This window comes from Ammospiza caudacuta, chromosome 23 (genome assembly GCF_027887145.1).
Source record: "Ammospiza caudacuta isolate bAmmCau1 chromosome 23, bAmmCau1.pri, whole genome shotgun sequence".
Lineage (NCBI taxonomy): Eukaryota > Metazoa > Chordata > Aves > Passeriformes > Passerellidae > Ammospiza > Ammospiza caudacuta.
The window spans coordinates 6,887,496-6,902,549 of record NC_080615.1 but is presented as its reverse complement, the minus strand read 5'-3'; the positions used below and the strand labels follow the sequence as shown (position 1 = coordinate 6,902,549).

At 47.8% G+C, this 15,054-nt stretch overlaps 1 protein-coding gene across 1 annotated transcript in view; it reads left to right on the top strand.

Moving 5' to 3' along the window:
• The first annotated feature begins 3,640 nt into the window (after nucleotides 1-3,640).
• POU2F3 (POU class 2 homeobox 3) overlaps nucleotides 3,641-15,054 on the top strand; it is a 52,177-nt gene continuing 40,763 nt past the window's right edge. The window contains 4 exon segments of the mRNA XM_058819131.1: nucleotides 3,641-3,711; nucleotides 3,713-3,924; nucleotides 8,679-8,732; nucleotides 9,318-9,386. Of these exon segments, the coding sequence (XP_058675114.1) occupies nucleotides 3,641-3,711; nucleotides 3,713-3,924; nucleotides 8,679-8,732; nucleotides 9,318-9,386 (406 nt within the window).

Here is a 15,054-nt window from a genome sequence, read left to right as displayed (position 1 = left end):
TTGAGAAAATATTCCTGATGTATACAGAAAATATTCCTGGTGAATACAGAAAATATTCCTGGTGAATAGAGAAGATATTCCTGGTGAATACAGAAAATATTCCTGGTGAATTTTTCCAGGAAAATTTAAATTTAAAATAGATAAAATTTAAATTTAACATAGCTCCAGCTGAAGAGGGCGGCGCTCTGGGGCCAGCCCGGAGCTGCTGGAGGGAGAAATGAAATGTGGAGCTCTGCTTCCCTCTAGTGTGGGGAATGCAGGGATGGCACCAGCAATTCCAGCTTTTCTCCGCTTCACCCACCAACATTTCACCCTTTTCGGGGGCAGGGGGAGCAGGGGATTGTTCTGTGTCTCTGTGGGGTTTTATTTCCCGGGAATTACACCCAGCTCTGGGGCGGGCTGTGAGCAGAGTGGGGATGGATTCCAGGCACTGCTGTCCCTTCCCACATGTCGGGGGTATCGGGACGGACGCGGGCTCGCTCTGGGACCATCGGGGCCCATCTCCAGGAGCCTCCTTGGGTTTTAGTTTGGAATTCCGAGGCTCCGGAGCGGCCGTAGCCGGTGCGGTTCCCCGGCCTCCAGCAGTGGGTGCTGGCGGAGCGCGGCTGCGCTCCCGGGATGTCGGGACAGGGATGCTCGTGGTCCCTGCAGGATCGCAGGATGTCCCCAGCCCTCCCAAAAATAATAATTAAAAAAATAAATAAATAAAATTGGGGATTTTTGTAGCGTCTCGCTGCAGTTTGTGCTTCCAAGGCCCTATCCCATAAATCGGGTGCTGCCTGCAGAGCTCATCTCCCTCCAGAGACACCTGGAGCAGCAGGAGAGGAAAAACACGGTGTTGCAGTGAGAGGGGAGTGGACAGGTCATGGTGAGCACACGGAAAAGAAAGGGCAGCGCGTTTGGTGGTGTCTGGGAGTGATTTTAGCAGTGATCGGAGTAAAACCAATCCTGTATTGCTTGATAATTTCATTTCCACAGCAGAAAGAAGTGGTGATGCTGTGATCCATCCCCTGATTCCCATAAGGAGGATGCGTTCGCTCAAAGCTCAGGGCACTCAAGAGGACAGGCTTGGGGAGAAAACCACCTATATATTCAAAATTTCCCGCTGAGCACAAAATAACAGCCAGAAAGAGCAATTCCCAGCCGTGTCTGGGGCCAGGAGAGGGCACTGGTGCCCTGCCCGTGGCCGGGACAGCGTCCCTGCCCAAAGGATGCCCGGGATTCCTGCCCGGCTGGAGATGCCACCGGCAGAACCCTCCCGGTGGGCTCAGGAGAACGGGAAAAGCGCCAGGAAGAGCAGGGAGAGATGAGAAACTCCTGCTCGGTGAACAAAAGCCGCTCTGATGTGGGGGAAGCAGAGCTCCCGTGGTCTCCAGCCTCTCGAGCTGGCCGGGAGCCACCGGCAAATAAATTCCTGTTTGACGCAGTGAAGACACCCGATCGCGTCAGGCTTTCGGGATGGGGAAAACCCACAGAAAAACGCACGAGAAGAGGGCGGCAGTGCCCGGGAACGCCGCAGGGTCTGGTGGCTGCAGCGGTGGCATCAGTCCAGCAGCTGCCCGTGCCAAGCTGGTGCCACCTCGCTGCTTCCTGGAGGCTGAAATCCCATCCCTGCCCTGGAAAGAAATGCCAGGGCGAGCCGGGAACCCCCGGTTTTCCTCCAGATTTTCCTCGTTAGGGTTTCGCTGAGCTCCCCGCCCTGTCCCGGGGATGTCCTCGCTGCCCATGCCGCGGGGCCGGGCTGCAGGTGAGGCTGGAGATCCTGCCCGCCCACCCATCCCCTGGGAGAAACCTGAATTTCCAGGGAGGGAGGGAGAGCGGCGTGTGGGAAAGCCGAGAGCCCTGGAACGCGAATTACCCAGCCAGGGAGAGATGAATGTGCGATAGCTCGTACCTGGCAGCTACTAATTGAGCGTTAACGCTTTCAGCAGCTCGGCGCTGTCACACCGGTGTCCCCAGGGCTGCCCGGGTCACCAGGGTGGCACATGGCAGGGACAGGGAGCAGCTCGGTCCCTGTCACAGCCCAGGCTCTGGCCTCTGGCTCTTTCTGCAGAAGAAGCCATTGCGGGGGGGATTTTTAGGGGATTTTTTCTTGCCTGGCTTCCCTGGAAGCTGGTAAATACAGCTCAGAGCAGCAAGGATGAGGAGGAAGAGGCTGGCTGCCACTTCTGTCCTCTCCTTAGGGGACAGAGATGGAGCACATGTCAGGAGAGCAGGCTCTCCATGTGCCAGCCTTTATCTCTATTATTTATTATTTAACCAGGCTCTTTATCTCCAGCCAGCACGGGTTTCTTTGATGCTTTTCACTTTCCTTTTCGTGCTGTTTCACTCAGCATCGAGGCCCAGCCCAGCCTGAGAGGACACAACACCACAGAATGACCCCAAACCTCTGTTCCTTCACTCCCACACCTTTCCTGGGGGTGATGCCCACCCAGAGGTGCTTAGGGCCAGTCCAACCCAGCCTGAGAGGACACATGGCCACGGGATTGTCAACCCAAGGAGCTGGGGGTGTTTAGCCTGGAGAAGAGAAGGCTCAGAGCTGACTTTATTGCTCTCTACACCTTCCTGAAGGGAAGCTGCAGACAGGTGGGGTTGGTCTCTGACAGAAGCAGAGGACACAGGCTCAAGCTATGGCAGGGAAGGGACAGGTTGGATATTAGGGAAAAAAAAAATCGCTGAAAGAATAATAATAAAGCACTGGAATGCTCTTCCCAGGGAGGTGGTGGAATCACCATCTCTGGATGTGTTTAAAAAAGGACTGGACATGACACTTGGTGCCGTGGTCTGGTTGAGGTGTGAGGGCACAGGTTGGGCTTGATGATCTTGGAGGTCTCTTCCAAACTCATCATTCTGGGATTCGGTGAAATCTCTGTTCCTTCCCTTGCCCACCTTCCCTGGGGGTGCTGCCCACCCAGAGGAGCTCAGGGCGGATCCAGCCCAGCCTGAGAGCACATAATGACCCCAAATCTCTGTCCCTTCCCTTGCCCACCTTCCCTTGGGGCAATGCCCACCCAGAGGAGCTCAGGGTGGATCCAGCCCAGCCTGAGAGCACATAATACCATAAAATGACCCCAAAGCTCTGTTCCTTCACTCACACACCTTCCCTGGGGGTGATGCCCACCCAGAGGAGCTCAGGGCCGGTCCAGCCCAGCCTGAGAGGACACAACAACACAGAGTGACCCCAAACCTCTGTTCCTTCTCTCACCCACCAGCCCTCGGGGCAATGCCCACCTGGAGAGGCTTGGGGCTAATCCAACCCAACCTGAGAAGACACAACACCACAGAGTGACCCCAAATCTCTGTCCCTTCACTTGCCCACCTTCCCCTGGGGCAATGCCCACCCAGAGGTGCTTAGGGCTAATCCAACCCAGCCTGAGAAGACACAACAGCACAGAACGACCCCAAATCTCTGTTCCTTCACTTGCCCACCTTCCCCTGGTGGCACCCGGAGCAGCTCAGTGCCCAAAGGGGGCTCGGGCGGGGCTTTGGGGCAGGTGCTGCGGGTGCTTCCCGAGCTGTGCCGAGGGCGGAGCGCTGCTCTTTCCTTCCTGCCCTCCTTCCCACCCCACCCCGCAGCCTGGCAGCGCTGCAGGGACTCATCCATTCCCCCAGTTACTAATATGCAAATGGCAGCGTTTGCATGGGCCTGACGCCAGGCTGCTGGGTGTCAGGGCACCCGAGGGAGCCGGAGGTGGGGCGAGGCGTGGCAGCGCCGCATGCTCACCTGGCCCTGCATGGCAACAGGCAATGGAGCTCTAGGTGCCTTGGGCTGCGGACCCACGGCCGCTTCCAGAGGCAGCGGGTGGCAGAGGAGGGAGGGCAAACTGGCAGCCCCTGGCAACCTGGGGCTGACGGCAGCAGGCTGGGCACACCGCGGATTTCCCCCCGCCGGCAGGATGGTGAACCTGGAGTCCGTGCACGCAGGTAAAGGGCACGGAGCGCAGCGCGGGGCAGCGGGGCCGTGGGCTCGGGCAGGAAATGGGGTTTGATCCCGCTGCCGTGACCTTTCCTCGTTCTTTTCCCTCCTCTGTTCTCCCGCTGGTGAGGTTCCCACATTCCTGCCGGGGGATGGAGGGATGGATGCTGCCCGGATCTGTTTAGGGGGCTGCCAAGCCGTGCCCACAACGTGGGAGCAGCGCTGGCGCAGAGTGCTGGAAAATGAGACTTTTCGGGTGCCTGGAAAATGAGAATTTAGTGCCCGACCCGTGCCTCCTGTCATTGGGAGGAGGGAGAAGGGATAAACCCGCGGAGGGATGCGGCAAAGCTGGAGGGAGGTGTGCGGGAGAGAGAGATGGGACACGCGCTGAAAGGAGAAAAGTTCGTGACAAAGGAGGGAGAAATGAATGAGGAGGGCGCTGAGGGAGGCTGGGTTGGGTCGGGAATGAATGAGCAGCGAGGCTCAGGAGCTGCTTCCGGAAGGATGGGTGAGCCCCTCACACCCCCCCCGAGCAGCCCCTGCCCTGCAGCGAGCTGGGAGCCGCAGCGACCCCTGCCCGACCCCCGGGGCTGTGCCGAGCCCGCTCACCCTGCCCGAGCTCCGTCCCCGCGCACAGAGCTGGGGGTGATGCTGGAGCTGAGCAGCCAGACCCCGAGAGAGCTCCTGTACCCCAACGATAATTTGGGGTACAGGAGCCACGTTGGTGACTTTTGTCCTGGGCTTTGTGCAGCACAAAACTCTGCAGGGAGGGAGGATGCATCCATCCCTGGGTACCCCTGTGGGAGTGCTGCTCTTTGGGGGATGCCTGGGGGTTTGCAGCCCCTCCACGAGCCCTGCCTGCCCCTGGGCTCACACACAGGCCTGCAGGGCAGCTGCAGCAATGTCCCACCTCTGCCAGGCTCAAAGGTGGCCAAAGCCTTTGCTCCACAGCCCCAACCCCTGCAGGGCTCTGGGGTGGCTCTGTGGGCAGCCTGAGTGGGCTGGGGAGCCCTGGACACCAGGAGAGGCTGCCAAGGAGGGAATTGGCTCAGGGTGTGAGCCCGGCTGGCCGGAGAACTGCTCTGGGTGTGCTGGGGTTGGTGTCTCTGGGGGACACATGCCCCACAGGCTCCAACCCACCCAGCCAGCCAGCCAGCCGTCCACCCAGCCATCAAATTCAGATGGACAACCCCTCATCTCTTCCCTTTTAATGGGAATTTTAACTGTTTCCAGACTCGTTTGGGGAGGGCAAAAAGAAAAGGTAAAAAAAAGACCCACCCACCCATCCACCCATCCACCTATCCAGCCATTCAATTCAGCTTTTCCCTTTTAATGGGAATTTTAACTGTTTCCACACTCGTTTGGGGAGGGCAAAAAGAAAAGGTAAAAAAAATGACCCACCCACCCATCCACCCATCCAGGCATCAAATTCAGATGGACACCCCCTCAGCTTTTCCCTTTCTATGGGAATTTTAACAGCTTCCAGACTCGTTTGGGGGGGGCAAAAAGAAAAGGTAAAAAATGATCCATCCATCCATCCATCCATCCATCTATCCATCCATCCATCCATCCATCCATCCATCCATCCATCCATCCATCCAATTCAGATGGACACCCCCTCAGTTTTTCCCTTTTAATGGGAATTTTAACTGCTTCCAGACTCGTTGAGGGGGGCAAAAAGGAAAGGTAAAAAAATGACCCATCCAGCCCTCCAGGTGACTCTTTCCTCACGGGGACATTCCCCGGCTGGACCCTGTGCCCTCTCTCAGGGCAGGGTTTGGAGCTGGGGCTGTGCTCCCACTGCCCCTGATCATCCCCCTGTGCTGACAGAAAAGCTGGAGCTTCCAGGAGTCCTTTGGAGCCCAAGCACAATGGGAGGGGATTTTTCCACCCCTCCACAAAAGCCGTTCAGTTTTGGGGTCCCTGAGCAGCTTTGAGGCCTCTCCGAAACAGAGCTGAGCTCAGCTTTAACCTCACTTTCTATCTTGGAGGGTTTTTTTTTCCAGCTGTAATGATTTTAGGAGAAGACTTGAGCGGCTTTGAGGCCCCTCTGTAACAGAGCTGAGCTCAGCTTTAACCCCAGTTTTTATCTCGGAAGTTTTCTCCAACTTTAATGACTTTAGGAGAAGACTTGAGCAGCTTTGAGGCCCCTCTGTAACCTTTGTGCAGGCCTGAGCTCAGCTCTAACCCCAGTTTTTATCTTGGAGGCTTTTTCTCCAACTTTAATGATTTTCAGAGAAGACTCAGCCCACAGGGGGACTCCCATGCCCCTCACACCCTCCTCTCTGCTGAGACACCTCCCTGCTGGTGCCACCACCCCTTCCCGGAGCATTTTGGATACTTCGGCTCCCTGGATATTTGGAAATTTTGGATATTTCATTTGGAAATTTTGGATATTTCATTTGGAAATTTTGGATATTTCATTTGGAAATTTCGGATATTTCAGCTCCCTGCGGCCTCCAGAGGGGCCCAGACACCTCAAACCCGGGGTGATGCTCCCAGGCCAGCCCAGCTCCCCCTGCTCCAGGAGCAGATTCCCCTTTTGCAGCCATCGGGCCGGCTCAGGCAGCAGCTTGGGAAAGGCTTGGTTTGCTGACAGCGTTTGTTTCAGCACAAATAGAGATGCAGATATGTCCTGGAGAAGTGTCTGCACGGGCAGAGCTCCTTTGGTCTGGCCCAACCACCCCGCCTGCCCCTGCCCCTGCTCTGTTTGCAGCACATTTTTAATATGGCCCAGGCCACACTGGCGGCTCCTAATAGGGCTGTGGTTTGCAGTTAGGCTGTCCTAAGCTGGGTTATTTTTCCCAGAGAGGTTTTATTTATTTATTTTTATTTATTTTTATTTATTTATTTATTTATTTTTATTTATTTATTTTTATTTATTTATTTTTATTTATTTATTTTTTTTTATTTATTTATTTTTATTTTTTTTTTTTCTCCAAGCCTAATTATCCTGTGTGTATTGCTAAGCTGGCAGAGCTGTGTGGAAGGAGCTGCCCTGTCTGAAAGTGGTTTTGAGGATGGAGCAGGGGTAAAAGATGGGTTTGCATTGCTCTGGTTGCACTGGAAGGGGTTTGGGTGCAATTAGATTAGAAAATAATTGCTCTGTGTGTCTGCTCCTTGTTCCCAAGGATCCCTTGGAGGGTGCTGGGGCTGCCCTGTCACCCACAAAATCTGTATTAATTACAAAAATCCTAAATACAGATCCAGAATACAAAATCTGTCCTAAACCTTAAACCTCTTAGATCAGCAGTTTTCCTTTTCTTTCTGCTTATTTTTCCCTTCTTATTTTCTTTTTCCTGACAAAATATTCAAACTGTAATAACTTGTGCACATTTATAGGGTTTTTTTTTAATCTCTCTTAAAATAAAATTCAAGATATTCAAACTGTAATAATTTGTGCACATTTATAGGGTTTTTTTTTGAATCTCACTGAAAATGAAATTCCTGTGCATGGGAATCCCAGGGCATCTCTCATCTCCCAGCTGCAGGAGGAGGGGATTTACCTGGTGGATAACGTGTGATATGCAATCAAGGTGCAGCAGCAGCAGCAATTCCTCCTTCCCTCCCCACCCATCCCAGTTTTTAATGGCAGAGGGGTGTGGGGTCACTCCTGCAGGGGGGACAGAGATTTCCATGCTCTGCTTTTCTGTCTGTCCTTCCTCAGCTCTCTCTCTCTTGGGAATTAAATATTTGCTTTCCCTAATTTTATCTTTTTTAACAAGCTTTCTCACCAAAGGAAGCACCCAAATTTCTGCAGGCTTTTAGATTTTTTTTTTCTTCCTCTATTTTATGAGAACTTGCCTTTTTTTTTTTTTTAATACTTTTTGGCAGCCAGCAAAACTTTGTGCTTTGTAGATTGCCTAAGTTAGGGTCCCTTGGCAGTGGTACAAGACAAGAAGGTGTTTATAGCTGATGGTAATTACTCTTCCTGCAGTAGAAATGCTTAGAAGCCCCACTAAACGTTCATGTCTTAATTGCAGAGGGTTTATTTGAAGGGGGCAAAAAAGAAAAAACCCCACAACTCTTTTCTCCCCCCTCAATCCTTAATATAATTTAAGGAAAGGAAGTATGTGAAAGTTTCTGCTATAAAATCCTGATTTTTTTTTTTTCCTACCTTTATTCATTTGCTGGAGAAAGTTACAGACTTTCAACTTGATCAAAGCTATGAAATCTTGGCCAGAAAAGCAGATTATCTGCTGTTTGCACACGAGGGCAGCTTTGAATATGGGAGAAGAAAACCTGCACACACCACACACACACACACACACACACAAAGCCCTGCCTGTTTTGGTGGGAGCTAAAGAGGGAAATGGGGATAAAAATCCAACGGGGCTGCTCTCATCTGTTTGGGAATAACAAAAGGTGGATCTGGGGAGGAGGAAAAGGGTTTGCATGGTGCTTTTAGGTGGCTTCCACCTGCCTTCCCTAGCCCAGAAAACCACAGCAAACACTGGCCCAGCTTCCCCGCTGTTGTTATTCCGCCATGCAAATGGGGAGAGTCTGTGGCCGGGATTGGCTGCAGGAAGCACATGCAAATCACTCAAATAATAAAAAATTTATCTCAGTTTTACTTTTTTTTTTTTTTTTTTTTTTTTTTTTTTTTTTTTTTGCAACGAGTCTGGAAACAGTTAAAATTCCAGTGGAAAGGGAAAAGCTGAGGGGTGTCCATCCGGATTTGAATGGAGATCTCCCCTTCTCCCACCTCTGTGTCCTTGGCCTCTGTTAGTGCAGAGCTGACCATTCCCACCTTTTCTTGCAGCTGTCCCCGAAGGAGAAAGTGGCCCCGGGTGTGGTGGCAGCCATCACTTCAAGGGTAAATGACAAAATTTCTTGGCCTGGGTGAAGATAGGGGGAAATGCAGGGGACAGCACTTTGGGGCAAGGCAGATCTTGGGTGGCTTTTGAGGGCTGTGAACACTTGTAAGTGACAAAAAGAGGAGAAATAAAGTACAGATAGAGGCACTTGGAAAAACCAAGTTGGGTTTGAGCCACCTTGAAGGATTTGGGAGAAAGCTGGAGGGATCCCCATCTCTGCAGGTGTGGGAGGTGCTGTCCCAGCCGGAGCACCACAGCAGGTTTGGGAAGCTCCCAGTGCTGAATCCACCCCTCTATCCCGTGGGTGAGGAGGGATGAGGAGGGTGAAAACCCCAAAAAACCCCCCCAGCAAACTGGGGAGGGGGCACAGGAGTGAGGGGGGCTGAAAAGAGCAACAGGAGGGAAAGTGCATCCTCAGAGCTGATGAATATTCCAGCGCCTGGATGTTGAGGAATCAGAAATTTGAAAGTCTGATGGTTTATTATAATTACACACATTCATTTGTGCTGTTTAGTGGAAGCCACATGTGCCTGTTGCCTGGGACTGTGACCTGTTATTAAAATCAGTTGTGCCTCCTTTTGCAGAGATCAAGATGAGCGGGGATGCTGCAGATTCCACAGACACCCGGCACGAGCCTGACCAGGTGGAGCCAGGTAAGGAGGGTCTGGGGTGGCAGGGCCACGAGAGGGAGGGGAAACAAAAGAAAAAATAACAAAAAAGGGAAATGTGGGTGCTGGAAGTTTCTCCCCCGTGCTTTTTCTGGGCTCCTGTTGCTGCTCTTGCAGCCTGGCAGTTGATCAGGAATGTGCTCTGGGCTAGGATTGCGTTGGTATCTTGATCAGCCATGCAAGATCCCTCCTGTGTGACAGCAGCGAATCCCAGAGTGCCTCCCCCGGGTCCCCAGCGATCTGACAGGGAAATTCGCCCAGAGAATACCTCTCCAATGTTCTCCGTGGGTTTGAGGTGGAAATTTGCTCACAGAGTGCCTCCTCCATGTCCTCTGTAGGTTTGAAGTTGAAATGTGCTCACAGAGTGCCTGCCCCATGTCCCCAGCGGGTCTGACATGGAAATTTGCTCAGAGAATGCCTCTACAATGTCCTCAGTGGGTCTGACATGGAAATTCACTCACAGAGTGCCTCCCCCATGTCCTCTGTGGGTCTGACATAGAAATTTGCTCACAGAGTGCCTCCCCAATGTCCTGTGCGGGTTTGAGGTGGAAATCCACTCACAGAGTGCCTGCCCCAATGTCCTCAGGTCACAGGGTTCCTCCCCAATGTCCTCAGTGGGTCTGACATGGAAATCCACTCACAGAGTGCCTGCCCCAATGTCCTCAGCAGTTCTGACAGGGAAATTCACTCACAGGGTGCTTCCTCAATGTTCTCCAGCTCACAGGGTGCCTCTCCAATGTCCTCTGTGGGTTTCGGGTGGAAATTCACTCACAGAGTGCCTCACCAATGTGCCCATCAGGTTTGAGTTTGAAATTTGCTCACAGAGTACCTCTCCAATGTCCTCTGTGGGTTTCGGGTGGAAATTCATTCACAGAGTGCCTCACCAATGTGCCCATCAGGTTTGAGTTTGATATTTGCTCACAGGGTGCCTCTCCAATGTCCCCAGTGGGTTTCAGGTGGAAATTCACTCACAGGGTGCCTCCCCAATGTCCCCAGGTCACAGAATGCCTCCCCAGTGTCCTCAAATTCACTCACAGAGTGCCTCCCCAATGTTCTCAGTGGTTTGAGTTTGACACTCACTCACAGAGTGCCTCCCCAATGTCCCCAGTTCACAGGGCGCTTCCCCAACGTCCCCAGTGAGTTTGAGGTTGAAATTTGCTCAGAGAATGCCTCCCCGGTGTCCACAGCGGGTCTGAAATGGAATCAGAAATTCGCTGCCACAGCAGCGATGGCTTTGGAACCGTCCTGGTGCACTCAGCTCTGTATCCACAGGGTTGTGCCAGGAGCTTTTCCATAAGGAAAACAACATTTTTTGGGCTCTGTGTGTGTGTGGAGAAAAATGGGAGGGACTTTGGGAACAACCAAATCCAGTCTGGAGTTCCAGCAGCAGCGGGTGCAGAGGCGTGATTGGGTTTTTCACCTCCAGCTCCTCATGGAGCCCCCAAATCCCTTTGGATCTGGAAATCTGAGGCTCAGGGGGATCCTTTGAAGGTGCCAGTGATGCTGTGAGCGCCGATTTCTGCCAGGTTTGCCCACCACCAGGTGTAACAGGCACCCGAAAAATCAGGTTTGTGCTTTGGGGCTGCCTGGGGTGAGATTTGGATCGCTGGGATTTGAATCCCATTTACAAGGCCCTGTAATTTCCCAAAGGGCCATGGTCACATCCCTTTGTAGGCAAATGAGCAACACTGAGAAATCATCTTAGCACCCACTAGGTGCAGCAAATTAAGATTATTAAAAGGCTTAGGAATCAACACCTTTCGAAGCAAAAACTGGTGGAGAAAATGTAGAGGAATCAAATATTCTCTGAGTGATGAAGAGCCCTAAGCTTGGGCCAAAGTGGTGTGGAAGAGCAGGTGAAAACTTTGCGTGGAATGATTTTCCTCTTGTAAAATTTGAGATAACTTAGGGAAAACAAAGAGATTTTGGGTAAGCAAGAGAACACAAGCAAATTTGAGATAACTTAGGGAAAAAAATGAGATTTTTGGGTAAGCAAGAGAAATCAACACATTTTGAAACAAAAACTGGTGGAGAAAATGTAGAGGAATCAAAAATTCTCTAAATAATGAGGAGCCCTAAGCCTGGGCCAAGGGGATGTGGAAACTTTGCATGGAATGGTTTTCCTCTTATAAAATTTGAGATAATTTAGGAAAAAAAAGAGATTTTGGGTAAGCAAGAGAACTCCAGGTTTTAAAGGGACTAACCCCACCCCTTGATTTAGAAATCCAAATAATTGGGTTATTTGACAGAATCTAAACTAGAGATCAAATCTGGTTCTGTTCACATCCATGAACTCTGATTGACTTTGGCCAGTCCAGCCTCTGCTCAGGGCTCTCAAATCACCCCAAATTTGGGGTTTGGGATAAACCAGCACCAAACAAATCCCAAACACCCCAAGCTCTCCAAAAGCCCCTGAGAGCTCTTACAGGGCCTTAAATAAGGAACTGGAACCCCCAGAAACATTTGGTGCTCATTAATGGGTGGCAGGATTAATCAAGACTGAGGAAAATGGGGATTTAATTTTGGTATTAAACGTAGTGGGAGTCAGAAGTGTTAAACCAGAACTGGCAGCACATTTGGTTGGATAAAATTCAGATTTTTTTCAGTTTATGCATCCCAGACAGCCATTAGTGAGAGCTGCAGCGCCTCTTTCTAGTGGTAATTGAGAAAAGAAAGCAGGACAGCGAAGTCAATTTGTTTGAAAATAACAAAAAATATTCGCGGCAGCGTTGGTGGCTCAGAGCCTTCAAATCAAGCAGGGAAATCAGGACAAGTAAATCTCCTTCATTTGCAAAGAGCGGCACAAAGAACCTGTTTAAATCTTTTTTTTTTTTTGCTGATGCTGTCCTGGTGTTTTTTTAATTTTTAAATTTTTTTCTGAGGCTGTCCCGGTGATTTTTTATATTTTTGATTTTTTTTCTTAGGCTGTCCCAATGATTTTTTGATTTTAAATTTTTTTTTCCAAGGCTGTCCCAGTGATGATTTTTTAAATTTTTTTTTTCCTGAGGCTGTCCTGATGATTATTTGATATTTATATTTTTATTTTTTTCTGAGTCTGTCCCGATTATTTTATTTTACTTTTTTCTTAAGCTGTCCCAGTGATGATTTTTAATTGTTTTTTCCCCCAAGCCTGTCCTGATTATTTTTTTTCATATTTTTTTATATTATTTTATATTTTTTTCTGAGGCTGTCCCAATGATTTTTTAATTTTTTTATTTTTTCCCTGAGGCTGTCTCGGTGATTTTATTTAAATTTTTTTAAACTTTTTTCTTAGGCTGTCCCGGTGATTTTTTTATATTTTTTGATAATTTTTTTGAGGCTGTCCTAGTGATAATTTCTCATTTTTAAATTTTTTTTCTGAGTCTGTTCCAGTGATGATTTTTAATTTTGTTTTTCCCCTGAGGCTGTCCTGATGATTTTTTGGATATTTTTTGATATTTTTTGATTATTTTCTAAGACTGTCCAGTGATTTTTTAATTTTTTTATTATTTTCCCTGAGGCAATCCCGATGATTTTTTTAATATTTTTTTATTTTTTTGTTAATTTTTTCTGAGACTATCCCAGTGATTTTTTAATATTTTGTTATTTTTTCTGAGGCTGTCTCAGTGATATTTTTTATATTTATTTTTTGATTTTTTTTCTGAGACTGTCCCAGCGATTTTTGATTTTTTTGATTTTTTTCTTAGGTTGCCTCAGTGATTTTTTAAATATTTTTTGCCTTTTTTTTTTTTTCTTCTGAGACTATCCCAGTGATTTTTTTAATATTTTGTTATTTTTTCTGAGGCTGTCACGATGATTTTTTTTAATATATTTATTTTTTGATTTTTTTTCTGAGACTGTCCCAGCGATTTTTGATTTTTTTGATTTTTTTCTTAGGTTGCCTCAGTGATTTTTTTAAATATTTTTTGCCTTTTTTTTTTTTTTTTTTGATACTATCCCAGTGATTTTTTAATATTTTTTTTATTTTTTCTGAGGCTGTCTCAGTGATTTTTTTTTTATATATATTTATTTATTTATTTTTTGATTTTTTTTCTGAGACTGTCCCAGTAATTTTTTGATTTTTTTTTTTTCTTCTTAGGTTGCCTCAGTGATTTTTAAATTTTTTTTTTCTGAGATTATCCCAGTGATTTTTTTAATATTTTGCTATTTTTTCTGAGGCTGTCAAGATGATATTCCCCAACCCTTCCCACATTGTTTTCTCAGCTCTTTTCTGTTTATAAACAACAAAACTCCCTTTGTGCCGAGCTTCCCGGGAAGTTTTTGTGCTCTTTGCAGGCATTGTTAGAGGAATACTTACAAATAATGTTGTGTTTGGCTTCCCTGCTTCATGTGGGAAAAGGCTCAGAGTGGTTGCTGATGACTCATTAATTAAATTTCCCATTTCCTACCGAATTAAGCCAATCCACGCAGCTCCTTCCCCCCAAAAAGGAGAGATCTCTTACCAAATTAATAATATTACACCTAGAAATCCTCCTAGGTTCAGGTTTTTCATCGCCAAAAATGCAGGCTGGCTCCAAGAAGTTGAAAAAAAAAGAAGAAAAAAAAAAAAAAAGAAATAAAAAATTAAGGAATTAAATACCAAAATTCTTTTGTAAACCAAGCCCTTGATCTAAAACTGGTGCCCAAATATCTGATGGGAAGAGGCAGCAGCAGAGGCATAATATCATCCTTTCATATCCCCGCCAATTCCAGGCTTAGAAGAGGGGAAAAAAAAAAAAAGGGTAATTTGGGGCATTGTTCACCTTTGAAAGTGTTTGAAATAATTGTGGGGGTTTTCTTTTTTGAGGAAATTGTTAAAATTGTTCAACTTTTCGTAGGAGGTTTGAAGAGCTCAGTGCTTTTTTTTTTCTTTTTTAATTCTTTTAATCCACACCCATTCCACAGAAAATATTTCAGGGCTTTTAAAAAAAAGATATTTTCCAGAAACTTGTGGAGTTTTGATCCCAAATCTACTGGTTACAGTGAAACAATGTCATTTTACAAACTATTATTTTAAAAATATAATTTCTAAAGGTTTTCACTGCCCAGCCCTGTGAGTATTAATCCTCCCTTTACTTCAGGTCTGAAATTTTTAATCATTAACCATTTTTAATAATTTTTTAGTCATTTAATCAGAGGATTACCCCTCTGCTTTTAGGGTACTTTTCCCCTTTCCCTGCCTGATCCCAATCCTTGGCACTGGGGCTGTTTCAGGGCTTTTTAAAAAGGATATTTTCCAGAAATTTTTTAGTTTTTGATCCCAAATCTACCAGTTACAGTGAAATTTTGCCATTTTACAACCTATTATTTAAAAAATTGCAATTTCCAAGGGTTGTCACTGCCTGAATCTTAATCCTCCCTTTACTTCAGCTCTGATTTTTCAATTGTTGCCCCAACAAGGGTTGGTTTCCCTTCCCCATCACCCCAGGGATGCGGGGCAGGCTGAGCAGGGATTACCCTTCTGCTTTTAGGCTCATTTTCCCTTTTCCCTGCCTGATCCCAAGCCTTGGCACTGGGGCTGTTTCAGGGCTTCTAAAAAAGGACATTTTCCGGAAATTTGTTGGGTTTTGATCCCAAATCTACCGCTTACAATGAAATTTTGCATTTTTTAACCTATTCTTTATAAATACATAATTTCTAAGGCTTCTCACTGCCCAGCCCTGTGAATATTAAT